Source organism: Eubalaena glacialis, chromosome 18, assembly GCF_028564815.1.
Source record: "Eubalaena glacialis isolate mEubGla1 chromosome 18, mEubGla1.1.hap2.+ XY, whole genome shotgun sequence".
Lineage (NCBI taxonomy): Eukaryota > Metazoa > Chordata > Mammalia > Artiodactyla > Balaenidae > Eubalaena > Eubalaena glacialis.
The window spans coordinates 17,697,634-17,712,671 of NC_083733.1; the positions used below are offsets into that span (position 1 = coordinate 17,697,634).

General features: G+C 37.7%; 1 protein-coding gene across 2 annotated transcripts in view; it reads right to left on the reverse strand.

Annotated features, from left to right (window-relative positions):
• Positions 1-7,661: 7,661 nt before the first annotated feature.
• The window catches only part of LOC133078334 (cytochrome b5 type B), a 33,377-nt gene continuing 26,000 nt past the window's right edge, over positions 7,662-15,038 (reverse strand). Inside the window, exons 4-6 of one of the 2 annotated variants that reach the window (XM_061173346.1) lie at positions 14,843-14,871; positions 10,419-10,445; positions 7,662-9,615 (exon numbers count right to left, since the gene is read on the reverse strand). In XM_061173346.1, coding sequence (XP_061029329.1) covers positions 9,519-9,615; positions 10,419-10,445; positions 14,843-14,871 — 153 coding nt within the window. In that variant the 3' untranslated portion in view covers positions 7,662-9,518. The other variant, XM_061173347.1, reaches the window with a different exon arrangement.

Here is a 15,038-nt window from a genome sequence, read left to right on the forward strand (position 1 = left end):
TCTCAATGGGCCTAAACACCCTCATGTTTCAGAAAATGTACTTTTTACTAGAGTAAAAATATAATATCCTGTGAGTATCAATCATTTTACTTGCATTTTTGATATCTAACAGCCATCCAATATCCCCTGGATGTTTGAACATTCATTCTTGTTAGAATTCCAGTTTTCTCAAGAATGACACGAGGCAAATGTATTTTACTATTCCCCCTTATGTTAACTGGGAATGTATCTTATTTATAATCCAATATTACCCCAGTTTGCTTTTTGGTATAGGTTAGGCCATTTTGAAAGAAGTTGAATATGTCATGAGGCCAAGACCCAATACAGTCAAGGATCTTCTAATGGGGACATGAAATGTTAGGAAAAAGCCTCTGTTAATTTGCTCCATAAAAATCATATCAAGGTTGTAGAGATTTTAAGAGGAATGCTCTTTTCCTTCCATACCTGCAGAGGGCACATTTTCCACTTCACTATTACTCCACCAACCAGTCAAATGTATTCTGAGCATCTACTGTGTTAGAGCACTATACTAGGTACAGTGGAGAAACACAAAATAATGCCAATTGCCCAATCTCTGTCCTCAAAGACACTCCACTCTAGCTGGGAAGATTAACAGAGGGACTCGTCTGGTGCCAAAGAATGAAAATGGCCATAAGTGTGTGCCAGGCACTCAGAGAAGGGAATAGTGAATAGTGAACTGGAGTGAGGTTTCATGGAGAAAGTGAGACTTGGGTTGGACTTTGCAGTCCGGGTATGATTCAGCTAGACCAACATGATAAATATGCTGCCTATCCACTGCCACGCTTCATGCTTGCCAGTGTGGCTCCACTTCCCACTGAGCTTGGATCAAACACGGTGCTACATAGGGAGATCAGCCCGGTGCTTTGTGACCACCTAGAGGGGTGGGATTGGGAGGGTGGCGCAAGAGGGAGGGGATATGGGGATATATGTATACATATACCTGATTCACTTTGTCATACAGCAGAAACTAACACAACATTGTAAAGCAATTATACTCCAATAAAGATCTTTAAAAAAAAAACAAACATGCAGTGCTACAAGCAAACAGTCTAGTCAACTGCAATCAAAACTCAGGCCCAAAAAGAAAAAAAAAAAAACTCAGGACAAAACCCATTTGGGATGGGTGGGGGTGGAAGTTGGATATTATGGCTCATGGAAAAGAACTCTGAAGGGTACAAGAGACAGGAAAGGGCAAGGTGGAAGCAAAAGACAGTAGGAGGAGTGGCCAGCTGAGAGCTGATTGTCTAGGTAGGTAGTATTGGGTCAAATCATAGAAGATATTGAAAACGAGGCAATTCTTGAATAAAGAATGTGTTTAAGAAAGAATAACTTGGAAGGAATGTGCACAGGAGATACAGAAAATGACTGGGTACATCTGCTTAAAAAAAAAAAAATCTCATTTAGAAAAAGCCCAAGCCTCTGAACAGACTCATGGGTGATAATTTTTAATTTTCATGAACAAGAGATTTCTTAACTATCCAGAATTCTAGCTTAGAAGACATTTTCTTTCGGAAAGCATTGTTCCACTGGGTTCTTATTTACAATGCTGCTGTTGAGAAGTTGTGATATCACTTCCTGATTCTTCCAAAGTGATCTGCTTTTTCTCTTTGGAAGCTTTTAGGACCATGGTTCTCAACCCTCACCATGCATCAGGTTCCCCTGAAACAGAGCTTTTGTTTTAATTGATCTGTGGCAGGGTCAGATATTGGTATTTTTTAATGTTCCAAGGCGATTTCAAGATGATCCAAGATGTGGCCATGGTCAGTGGTTTTGGATTTTCTTATCCCTTCTGTTCTGAAATTCCACAATGATATGCCTCGGTAAGAGTCATTTTTCATTATTGTGTTGAGCACTCAGTCATTTCAACCTCAAAAATCATAATTTGTTCTGAGATGTTTTCTTTACTTTTATTTTATTTATTTATTTATTTTTTGGCCACACCTCGTGGCTTGTGGTATCTTAGTTCCCCGACCAGGGATCGAACCTGGACCACTGGCAGTGAAAGTGCCGAGTCCTAATCACTGGACCACCAGGGAATTCCTTGGGATGTTTTCTTGTATTATTTCTGTGATAGTTTCATTTTTCACTTCTAGATCTCCTCTTAATTGAGACAGGGTATCTCCTTGTATAAACTCTCATTTTCCATCTTTCATTTTTGTTCTACCTTGTGGGAGATTTCCTCTTTTTTATTTTCCATCTCTTCTACTGCTTTCTTTTTTTAATTTCTGCTCTCATTAAAAGACTTTATTTTGAAATAATTTTAGGCTTACAAAGACTTGCAAAGGTAGTCCCCTAATGTTAACATCTTACATAATCAAAGTACAATTATCAAAACTAAGAAATTAATGTTGCAACAATGCCATGAAGTACAGACTTCATTTGCATGTCACAAGTCATTCCACTAATGTCCTTTTTCTGGATCTAATCCAGGATCCCACACTGTATATGGTGGTCATGTCTCCTTGGTCTCCTCCAGTCTGTGACAGTTCTTCAGTCCTTCCTTGTCTTTCATGACCCTTGACACTTTTGGAGAATATTGGTTGAGGGTTTTGCAGAGTGTCCATCAATTTGGGTCTGTCTGATATTTTGTCATGATTAGATTGAGGTTACTAATTTTGGGGAATACAATAAGACAGGATATGTTCTTCTCAGTGCATCATTTCAAGGGTGCATGATATTGATGTGTTATTACTGATGATGTTAAACCTGACCGACTTCGTTAAGTCAGCCAGCTTTCTTCACTAAAATAACTGCTTTTCTCTTTTTAACTAGTAAATGCTTTGGGGGAGATACTTTTGACTATGCAAATATCGTTTCTTCTTAAGCTTTTGCCTACTAATTTTAGCAATCAAATTTGTAATTTCTAGAATTCTTATCCTTTGTTCCTTTTTAAATAGCATCCTTGGTTTGTATTCATGGATACAATATTATCTCTCTGAAGTTGCAAGTTTTTTCTTTTCTTCTGCATTATTTCTTCCTCTTTTTTTCCTATTTGTTTTGATCCCTATCTTTTGTACTAAAGCTTCCAAAAATGGTTGATAGCCCTTGGCTATCCGTTTATATTTAACTGTTAAGGAAGGCACTAAAAACCTTTTTACATGCTTTACATCCGAAGAGCTGATTGACTGAAGGATTTCACTGCCAGGTGCCCTTGTGGAAGCCGCCAGGTGTCAGCAGCTGTTGACCTCTTCTCTAGAACTGGTGGGTTTCTCCAGAGAGAAATCTTCCTAACCGCTGCCTGGGGGTATAATCTTGACTGTTAGTATTCTACAAGCCAAGGGGGTGCGGGTGGGGAGGTATCTCAGCAATTAGTATGAAATTCCACTTAATCCCCACTCACCATGGCCCTCAGCTTTGCCTTGTAATCAATCTCACATCAAGATCATCTCAGTTTACTGGTCTTTGATCTTCCAAAAATTTCCTGAGATCTTTCATTGACAGAGGTGTACTCTCTTATTCACTTTGTATCTTCGTTTATTCCTTACTCTCATCATTTATGTGGCTTTTGGAAGGGAACAGAGATAAGTTTGTCAAACTACTATGTTCAATCTGAAGCCCCTTACTGTTATTTTTTTTAGGGTGGTCAAAACCCATCAATATTTATCAAGTATAAAATTCTATGAACCGAAAAATGGTACAGATGAACCGGTTTGCAACTCAGAAATAGACACACAGATATAGAGAACAAATATATGGACATCAAGGAAGGAAAGCAGGGGGTGGGGGGTGGAATGCATTGGGAGATTGGGACTGACATATATACACTAATATGTATAAAATAGATAACTAATAATTGACATATAATATTGTATTAGTTTTAGGTGTACATCATGATTTGATATATGTATATGTTGCGAAATGATTACCACAATAAGTTTAGTTAACATCCATCACCACACAGTTATAAAAATTTTTTTCTTGTGATGAGAACTTAAAGAAAAAAAAATTCTATGAACCAATCTCCCATACAGAAGAATTCCAAATGATTTATGTAGATACTCCACCCTCAAGGAGGTGGAGCGTGGGCTGCCCATAGTAACTTCCTCCTAATACGAAACAGTACGGAAAGTTCCTTTCAAAGAGTAACTTTACAGAAAAGAAACCTAATAAACACCTATAATGGAAAAGAATCTGAAAAAAGAATATATATATATATGTATATATATATATACATATATATACATATATATATATATATCAAATCATTTTGCTGTACAGCTACAAACTAACACAATATTGTAAATCAACTATACGTCAACAACAAAAAAAAACCCTAATAAACACTACCTCATCCTTTTGATCAAGGTCAGTCTCATAAATCGTATTGATAGTATATACCCTTGATATGATGCAATAATAACAAATTACATCTAGAGCCTTCCCCCACCCCAACCTCAGTCTAATTATAAGAAAAATATCAAGTTCCAGTTGAGAGCATCCTACAGTGTACCTGACCAATACTCCTCAAAATAGTCAAGGTCATCACAAACAAGAGTCGGAGCAACTGTCACAGTCAAGAGGAGGCAAAGAAAACATGATGACTAAATGTAAAAGTAGAACAGAAAAAAAGATATTAGGTAAAAACTGAGGAAGTATGAATAAATTGTGGACTTTGATAATAATGTACTGATACTGGTTCATTAACTGTAACCAATGTACCACACTAATGTTTAAGATGCTAGTAATAGGGGAAACCGGGTGCTAAGTTTATGGGAACTCTGTATTATTGTCACAATTTTTCTAAATTTAAAACTGCTCTAAAAAATAAAGTTCATTTAAAATATTTCTAAGAAACCAATAAATACTGGCAGCTGAATTTATTTACAGAGAAAACAGAATGGGTTTGTGGGGATGCAGGAGTCAATGAGGTTTTTCGGTTGTTAGTGATGTGGGCAACACTGGGATTCATCTCAGAATTCTACTTACGAGTCCCAGATAATTCAACAAATTTGGATAGGTTGTTCGTTCAGACACAGCATGATAAACCATACTGAATCTGCTTAGCCCTTCCTATGGCCCAGCATAAAGCAGGGCACCCTGAGGGATGCAAAGACGCTTCCTTCAGAGGTTGTATAGTCCATTAATGAAGACACTTAAACAAAATACACAAAGTATGTGATAACAGTATCTGCCTTGGGTATCTGCTTCCCCTATGATCCACCCCTCCATTCAAAGCTGAGGAATGGGTCCTCCTGCCCTTGATGGGATCAGAAATGGACACTCTTGATACTATCTAGCCAACTACATTCTCACTTCTAAGAATTAATTTCCATAAGAGGTTTGGACTGGAAACTAATGTAGCCACCTTGATTCCTATTGGTCTTCTGATTCCTGGTCCTAGTTCTCATAAGGTCCAGTTGTGCTTCCTAACCCTGAGTTCCATCAGATGCTCATTCGTAACTGATTCATAACAAGTAAGTTCCCTTTTACCTGTTAGCTTAAATAGGTTCCTTACTTATGTATCTTATTCTATGACAAAAATAATCTGAGTGTGTATCTTTTTAAAGTAAAGAATATTTTTTCTTTGCAACGAGACTTAGCACAGAATAAAAAAATGAGTCTCTGCCCTATGAGAGCTTAGGTATACTTGGAGAGGCAGAACCCTTTGTTACCAAGGCAGGCATTTTAAGGTCAGGTAAGCAGCAGAGGCCACTGTAGTTAGGATATGTTTTAAAAACTAAATCTGAGCTAGCTTAAGACAAAAAGCAAATTTACTGACTCATACATGAAAGGTCCAGTGGTAGACTTTTAGCCCTAAATGAAGGTCAATAAAGATGTTCAAACAGAACTTCACTAGTTTGCATGCATGGTCTGGCTTAAAAACAAATCAGCTTAATTTCTTCCAAATGTTTTCTACAACAGGCTAGTGGGTACATTTTTGGACCATAATACTTAAAAATGAAGAGGAGCGTGGCTAAGGGGTCACTTACTAGTAAACCCTGAGACAGAGTACCACAGTTTAAAGGGGCAAGATGGAGTAGAATGAGTGTAAGAAAAATCCAAAAACTAAAAACAAACAAACAAAAAACACCTAAAAAAAAGATTCAGAAAAGAAAAAGCGGGTCACATTGGAAGTCTAAGAAAGCTCATTTTCCTGTGCTGCTCCTTATTAGATTTCTTGGGTAATAAGTCAGAGTGGGCAGGTTTGTGAGAAGATTCGTTTTTATTGTGGACATCATCCTATTGTTTTGTAAGTAATGCCACCTCCTTTTCTGAAAAACTTCAATGAGGAAACTAGAAAAAAAAGATCCCAAAAGTAAGCTTCTCTAAAGAAAAATGAAATTCAGGCACCCGGGTTTAAAAATTTTTCTCTTTCCAGGTCCATGGTGCTTCTAAAGTTAACATCAATGTTTCAGTCACAGATTAGAACCAGGAACAAACAATAGGAAACTGCTCTGAGACTGGCACTGATGAATCAAAAATGCCACTTGTCACACTTGTAACAAACATTTGTATTTGCATTTGTTTCTTAATTTAAGGTAAGGTGTTTCTTACCTTAAATTTACATAATTGAAATGACAATCTTCGACCTCAAGTTTTCAGGAATCAACCAGGATTTGTCAAGTGCCTGCTAAATACTCAGCATCAGGAAGAGTGATGTGAATTATTTTGACTGAAGGTTAAACATTAGATTCAAACACTAGTAATAAGAATGGGACTTTCCTTTCCTGTTAGTAATCCTCAATTCATGTGATAGTGAAAAAACCAAGCCTTAAGGAACGATGTCTCATTGGTAATGTTAGAAGGCTATCAGTATGTTTTAAAGGTAATTATACAAATGGTTTATTTACCTTGTTTTATTAACATAGTCACTAGAACTTCGATCTCAATGTTTAATTTTCCCCAACAGTTTAGCTGTTTCCAAGAAAAACAACCATTTGAAGACTGGCATTACAGATAACAACATATTATTACCTTGAACTGGCTTCTCTTTACCAGATGGTTTCAGTAAAAACAGAACTCCCCACCTGTCTACCTGGTTGCCACTTCACATCCGTTAATACAGCAAAAGTCTTGATTTCTGCCTCTCGGATTACCCAATGCGCAACTCACGTCAAGGAAAGAGCAGCAGTAAGAATCCTGAAAAACTGCAGAACTCCCCATCTAGTTACACTAAACCCAGCAGTAGCATAGATATCGGTGACTTTTATGCTTCTCAAATTCTTTTCTTCCAGAACACCTGAGAATTACAGAACCAACATTTCTACTTTAAAAAAAAAAAAAAAATTTTTTTTTTTTTAAATAACTGTAGGGATTTCCCTGGTGGCAAAGTGGTTAAGAATCCGCCTGTCAATGCAGGGGACATGGGTTCTAGCCCTGGTCCAGGACGATCCCTGGACGTGGAGCAACTAAGCCCGTGCGCCACAACTATGGAGCCTGCACTCTAGAGCCCACGAGCCACAACTACTGAGCCCACGTGCCACAACTACTGAAGCTCACGCGCCTAGAGCCGGTGCTCTGCAACAAGAGAAGCCACCGCAGTGAGAAGCCTGTGCACTGCAACGAAGAGTAGTCCCCACTCACCACAACTAGAGAAAGCCCGCACACAGCAACGAAGACCCAATGCAGCCAAAAAATAAAATAATAAGAGCAAAGCTAAATAAATGTAAAAAGAAAAAAATAACTGTAGTCAGGGAGAGAAAAGGAAAACAGTATCTTTATTGTGCGTAGTTCTAACAAACATTCACTGTGTGCACATTCCAGCAGAAAGAGACAAAGATCTTTGTTCAAAATATACTGAAATAAAATAGGTAAACAAACTTCATTACTGAATACACAAAAGGAATGTTAATATTACTCACTCAGAGGGTGAAGTCAAAAGGAAATTAAATAATCATAATAATGTTTTGCCTAAATAGCAAATGTAGAATATAGGTGTAGGCACAAAGCAGCTCCTAAAATTCATGAGTGGGATGCTAGATGTAGGGTAGGTGACTTGACAAATACCTCTCTACTTCTTGAAACCTCCCTTTGAGATCACCCCCACAAATTCCAAACCCAAGCTCTTCCAGGGCACAACCATCAAATGTGACTAAACTTCCCATTACTTCTGTGGTATTTGGCAAAAGAACGAGATGGTTAAAAAAAGAAGAAGAAAAAAAAAGATCAATCTCCTGTTGAGACAAGACATGTCTGAATCCATTCCTCCTGGAGAAGGAAGTAATGAACATTCAAGTTCTGCGTTTCTAAAATGGAATTTCATCAGATAGGTATCACTTAAGATTTTAAGCATGAGATACTACGTTAAGTAATGATATATCTGGCCTGTAAAGCATTTTTCACTTGGGAACCGAGTATATACTCAACAATGTTCTTATTTCACAACGTGTGGATTTGTGACAACGGCTGAAAGAACTTTACGGCTCAAATTATAGGTTCCAATGGATTTTTGTTGCTGCTTAAGTGGTCAAATTAGAACTAAACACAGTATAAACTTTATCTGTACCACTTTCCTGTCTTTACAAATGTTAAGTCATTTGGAAACCAAAACCAATTCCTGAGAGACAGGGGCAGGAAATTTTGGGACCCAGCACTAACATCCCTATTTTGGGGGCACTAATTTCCCCTCATCTCCTCCTCTTGTGCTCTCCAGCCATTATGTGTACAGTTTGGTGAGCGGCAGCAATGAGCCTTCCTTGGGAATAAACAACCGAACACCCCAGAGACATCCCAGGAGGTCCGGCTGGCCAACAGGGACTGGCTCCACTGTCTCTCCAGAGGGGTTTTCAGGACCCACCAATGTCGAGACTGTTTTGAGAATTCCTGTCTACTTCTTAAAACAAAAGTCCTTTTTGATGGATTCGGCTAACATACTATATTACTTTATTGTTTAGAAAAGAACCTCTGCAAACTCACACAAGCTCTACCTGGTTGTTTATGTAGGCAGCAGAATAATAGTAAATGGACCCAAAAGTGGTTTTTATAATACAAAGTGACATGATAGTAGCAGGAGATCAAAAGAAGCCCTGGGTATTGGATGGTTGAGACAAAGTCTGAAAATCTTTTCCTCTGGCTCTGAACAAAAACAAGTCCAGATATAAACAGGAAAAGACAACCAATATGAAATAGAAAAACATACCTTTTGCAGTGGTCTTTACCCTAAAAATATCAAAAAAACCTACAAATTTTACTTAAGAATATCGTTCTTTAACATTTCTTCTAAGCCAGATGTTTTTCAATTTTGGGGACTGCCAACGCACTTTTAATTGACCCAAGTTATCTTCTGGCTTAGTTTTAGCTTGAATGTTCCCTTTCCAGCTCCTCAATACTCCTTTGTTCTTCTTTTCTACCCCAGTGTGGGCCCATGTGATCATGCAACTTAATGATTACAGCAATTATATACCAATTCTTATTCAAGGCAACCCTTCCTTGCCTTCCTGGAGGAGCATCAAGTCACACCACCTCTGTTACACAATAACCAAAGATTTTTCTTTCAATAAATTGTCTTACAGTGGCATCTTATAATACATACAAAACATTTTCTAAAGATATAAGTTTTAGGGACTTCCCTGGTGGTCCAGTGGTTGAGGCTTCGCCTTCCAATGCAGGGGGTGCAGGTTCGATCCCTGGTCGGGGAGCCAAGATCCCACGTGCCTTGCGGCCAAAAAACCAAAACATAAAACAGAAGCGATATTGTAACAAATTCAATAAAGACTTTAAAAGATGGGCCCCATCAAAAAAAAAAAAAGATATGTTTAAAAAATTTACCCATATCCCTGACATATAAAAGTCAGCCAGAAAGCCCCTAAAATTTCTCCATAATGTCATAACCAAGTGTGCGATTAGCAGGTTGACATGATTTTTACAAACTGTGAATTCACTCAACTGCTAAATCACATGATACAAGACCTGGGTTGAACTTTTTCTTAAACAGTTTGCATGGGCAGACACCAGTGTGCTGTGTAGCTTCCTGTCCTGCCAAGTGCCTGGCAAGCAGGAATAGGGGAGGATGCTGAGCAGTGCCCGTGGTCCTTCCTGAACCACGCTGCTTCCTGCTGCATGTGACGATGGCTCAGAGTAGACTGGTCATCCTCAAAGGATGGGGAGAAAAATCACCACAGTTGTCGGCAGAAAACTCCCAGCAGACGGTCTCCTCAGGTGCTTCCACGGGGGCGGAAAAAGCAGTCAAATACACCAGAGAAAGTCCGAACCAAGGAGAAACAGTAACATAACTCTAAATAATAACCTACTCCTCAATGAAACAGTCATCTGAGAAAAAAAAAAAACTACCAGTTTTTTATTCTCAATGGAAAAAACAACAAAACCACAAATTGGAGCCATGGAGGTAAAATACACATGAAATGGAAAACATTCTCTTGTCCTGATCTTCCCCCTCTGAATGCCGCTTTACCATGGGAGTTATTTTACTGGGGCAAACAGAAGATTAAATACTGTACCTTTGATCAATTTGGAGTCTCTTACTTCTGTAAAAAGGGGAATAAAAAATTGCCAGTTGATAAACAAAAAAAGAGCAAAATCCTTTAACAAAACTGTAAAGCTCTAAACACATACTTATAAATTTATATTTTACCAATACAAGATGGTAAGGGGTTTAAAAAAAAAAAAGAAAAGAAAAGAAAAGAAAAAAGATGGCTAGGAACTGGTGCCAAAGTAAAGGATAAAGTTTTTGGTGCCTTTTTTAAACTCCTGTCCTAAAAGTAGTGTTTTTCAATATTTTTCAAAAAGAAAGATTACCGTGAATGCACTCTATCATCCCAATTCATCTCTTCCTCTCCCTGTTTCTCTCCACTCCCCATAAACAAAAGGGAAGCAGAGTTCTGCCCAGCACCATTTGGTGGCCTTAGGAGGTGGCAAGGGCTCCCTGCTACACTCAGTTTTAACAATATAAACAAGGAACAAGATCATTCTGCAGTTGTGTTTTAAGTCGCAGGTGTGCAACCTGACTTCATGAATTAAACCTCTTATGATAAATAATTAAGTCATAATTTTTAAAATAATATTTACTTAAAAGAAAAAGGGAAAAAGAAAAGCTTCAAAACCAGAGTGTGATGCCCTATTAAGTATGTCTAATGTGCATTCAAAGTACTGGAAAGCAGGCAACTTTACCAAAGGGCAATGTCACTAGGACACGTAGACTATAATTATAAAACAAAGTTTTGAAACATAAAGGTGCTCGTGGAAAAGAGTAAAGAGAGGAAACAAAGGCAAGGACACTATGAGCAGGTGCTTTGAGAATAAGGCTCTGAGAAATGACTTGGACGCTGGCCCCAGGGCTGAGGCGGATGTCTGGCCAACAGTCTGGGGTCCGAGGGAGAAAAATACAATTGGCAGGATTCGAGAAGAGGGCACCGTTGCAGCCTCCAAACAAGTGTCTAGTTCTCACTCCCAAGTGGATGTGCTTTCCAGATTTCAACAAGGTCTCCTCAGGAGGACTTGCTCTCCGCCATGTAGTAACGATACAGAAAACCTAAGAGAATAGCACCTACGATGGGGAAGATCCAATACGACCAGTAGCTAGATGTTTGGAGGGGGAGGGGGGAGAAGCAATAAAATCGTGAACATTTCATACCAAATGTTCCCTATCTTTCAACATTCACATTTTAATATTTTAAACATTTTTCACATTTTAATATTTTTATAGCAAAGAATTTTATTTGGAGAAATAAAAAAATCCAAAGATCTGGACTGAAGTTAAACAATAATTTTAAAAGGATTGAAAACGGAATGTATGGTATAATACCAAAAAAATATATACATATACACCTCAGTATATATGTTTTCACAAAGACATAAAGTGGTTATTTCTGGGTTACGGGATTATGGAGAGTTTAAATTTTTCTTTATGCTTTTTCACATATTCTATAATTAACATCTTTAAGCAGGAAAAAGCCACCATTTTATGTATGTAATTATAAATTTAGAACCAATGATACCTAATACAACTGCTGACGATATTACATCTGCTCCACATGTATTTTTAAAATTTAATCCTCACAACAATCCTATGAAATAGGTATTATTATTCTCATTTTATATATGAAATACAAGCTTTGCACCCAAAATCACAAAGGGAAGTTGGTCAAGCAGTCTAATTCCTATCCTGATTCCCATCCTCTTAATCCCTACTTAAGTTCAGACACTAATAAGGACACACACACAACATACTGATAGTTCTAATAAAGTTAAATAAATGGTAGTTGGCTTACAAAGTCCTGTAAGAAACTTTCCTCAGAGTTTCAGGACAGTCATTATTCTCCTTAAAATAATCCTTCCTGGGGATTCCCTTGGCGGTCCAGCGGTTAAGACTCTGCGCTTTCACTGCGGTGGCCCAGGTTCAGTCCCTGGTTGGGGAACTAAGATCCTGCAAGCCACACAGCTGAAAAAATCCTTCTTCTCTAACAGAGCTTATTAGTACTGCTAGTTTTAAGGTATAATTCCTCCATGATCCAAATGACCTGGCTGCCCCTCCACTTATGACATATGCAGTCTAGGTATTAAAAGGCTTTGAAGCCCAAAAAACCAGCTGAGGTTCAATAATAAAAATGATTCTCTTTGCCTAAACATGTCTAGCACTTTGTACATTTAAGTATGGCAGAAAGCTGTTCTGGACAAGTTTAGAATGTCAGCCATGTAGCTTTGTTTAAAGACACAAGCAAGTTGGTCAGTATGTACAACAGCAATATGGCACAGGGAAACTTAAAAAAGTAATCTCCCCAGAAGAGTAATGAATTCAGGTATCTTCCAGAACAGCCACAAGGGACAAAAGAGTTCAAAACACGGAAGATAAAGTCTTCAGTGCACAAGACTGAGAATGGTTGACCACCAATCCTCATATAATCCTTTGTAACTTTACGGCCACTGAGAACAGAACCAGAGGAAATGCACCTATACTGCACCAAAGGAGATACAGGTTCAACAACAACTTCCTGGACATAAGACAGAACTCTCTTCATTCAGATTTATTCAGGTTATTGCACATAGTTGTGACTCAGTTATTTTTATTGCTTTGAAGTATTCCACTATATGAATATCCCAGAATGAATTCATTCATTTTACTAATGAATGGTTATTTGGGTTGTTTCCAATATTTTAATATCTTGAATAATGTTGCTATGAGCATTCTAGTACGTGTTCACTGGTATATTTGTACACACATTTCTCTTGAGTATGTATATATCCCTAGAAATGGAACTGCTGGGTCAGAAGTTATTATATTGTCAAATTTACTTGATAATGCCAAATTGTTTTCCACAGGGATTGTACCCATTTACATCTCCCTAAGACCCTAAAGAGGGCCTAAGAATATTGGTAATACACTTCCTAAACAACTCCTCTTATTTTTAGAATTTTTAAAAATTTTCGCCAATCTGGCAGGTGTGAAATATACCCTATGATTTTAATCTGCATCTCTCTGATGACAAATGAAATTAAACCTTTTTTTCCCCATATGCTTATATTTGTGCTTCCTCTTCTGTAAGGTGCTTGTTTAAGTCTTTTTCTCATATTCTACTATTTTTTTTTAAAATTTCTATATTTATTTATTTATGGCTGTGTTGGGTCTTTGTTGCTGTGCGTGGGCTTTCTCTAGTTGTGGTGAGCAGGGGCTACTCTTCGTTGCGGTGCACGGGCTTCTCATTGCTGTGGCTTCTCTTGTTGCAGAGCACAGGCTCTAGGCACATGGGCTTCAGTAGTTGTGGCACGCGGGCTTCAGCAGTCGTGGCTCACAGACTCTAGAGCGCAGGCTCAGTAGTTGTGGCGCATGGACTTAGTTGCTCTGCGGCATGTGGGATCTTCCCGGACCAGGGATCGAACCTGTGTCCCCTGCATTGGCAGGCAGATTCTTAACCACTGCGCCACCAGGGAAGCCCTACTAAGTTATTTTTTAATTGATTTGTAAAAATTCTTCATGTATTCTACACAGTAATTTTTAATCAGTTTTAAGTGTAGTGTAAGTCTACTGCAAATTTATGGCCTGTATTTTCAAATTCTTTATGGAGCTTTTGGATGAGCATAAATCCTTAATATTAAGAAAGCTGAATTTACTAACAGTTTCCTTTAATTTCCACTTTTTAAAAATATTCTGTCCATCACCTCAAACAAAAAAGACATGGTATTTTTACGGGGAAAAAAGACACATTTTCTCTCTCTCTATGAAATGCTTTAAGTGGGATCTCAGAAAGATAAAATAGCTCTATATAATCTCTATAAATTTTTACAAGCCAAGGATTCTACAGTTATCTCAAGTAGAGACACTTAAGGGATGATAAATGTATACCTTTCAGGGCTAATACTACTGTGTTAGTAACATTACTGCAAGGGATAAGTAAACCTTTGAGAAAACACACATTCCTGAACATGACTGCAATACACAATTTTTTTCTTCTGTAAAATGTAATAATACATTTTTACATTTATTATTACATTTATAATATGTAAGGTAGGTGCAGAGTGGTTGTGAGGATTAAATGAGATTAGAGAGTGGTTGTGAGGATTAAATGGGATTAAGTTTTTAGTGGAAGTTGCATAGCTTGGCTGAGCTGCAGAGACTGTGGGCCTGAATTAACAGTAGTACTTGTCCATGCATACTTACCTCTTACTACATGTGATTCTAATTTTATGTCACAACAAGATTTAAAAATTACTCAAGGCAAGAACTTTTTTGAGATTACTCAAGATGACTAAAACTGTAAAAATTAATTTTGCTAAAGCTAAGGAACTACTGAACTTGCAATAATTTTGACCAAAAAAGAATGAGCTGTCAAACTATACTCTAAGTTATGTTTCACATGTATATTTATGGAAGAACCTCTTTGCCACACAGTAAGTTGAGCATAAGGAAATCTATTAAGGGAATACCAACCTTTTGCACGTATTATTTTTCGGAGGGTCCTGAAGAAGATGCATATTCAAAAACAAACAAACAAACAAACAAGATTAACACAGAGTATGTAAATCTTCTCGAATAGTCATGCAAACTCTGAAGCTAATAACAGAACTTCATCTTTCATGCAATTTGATGTTTACAAATCCATCTGCGATGGGAGGACTAGGAATTC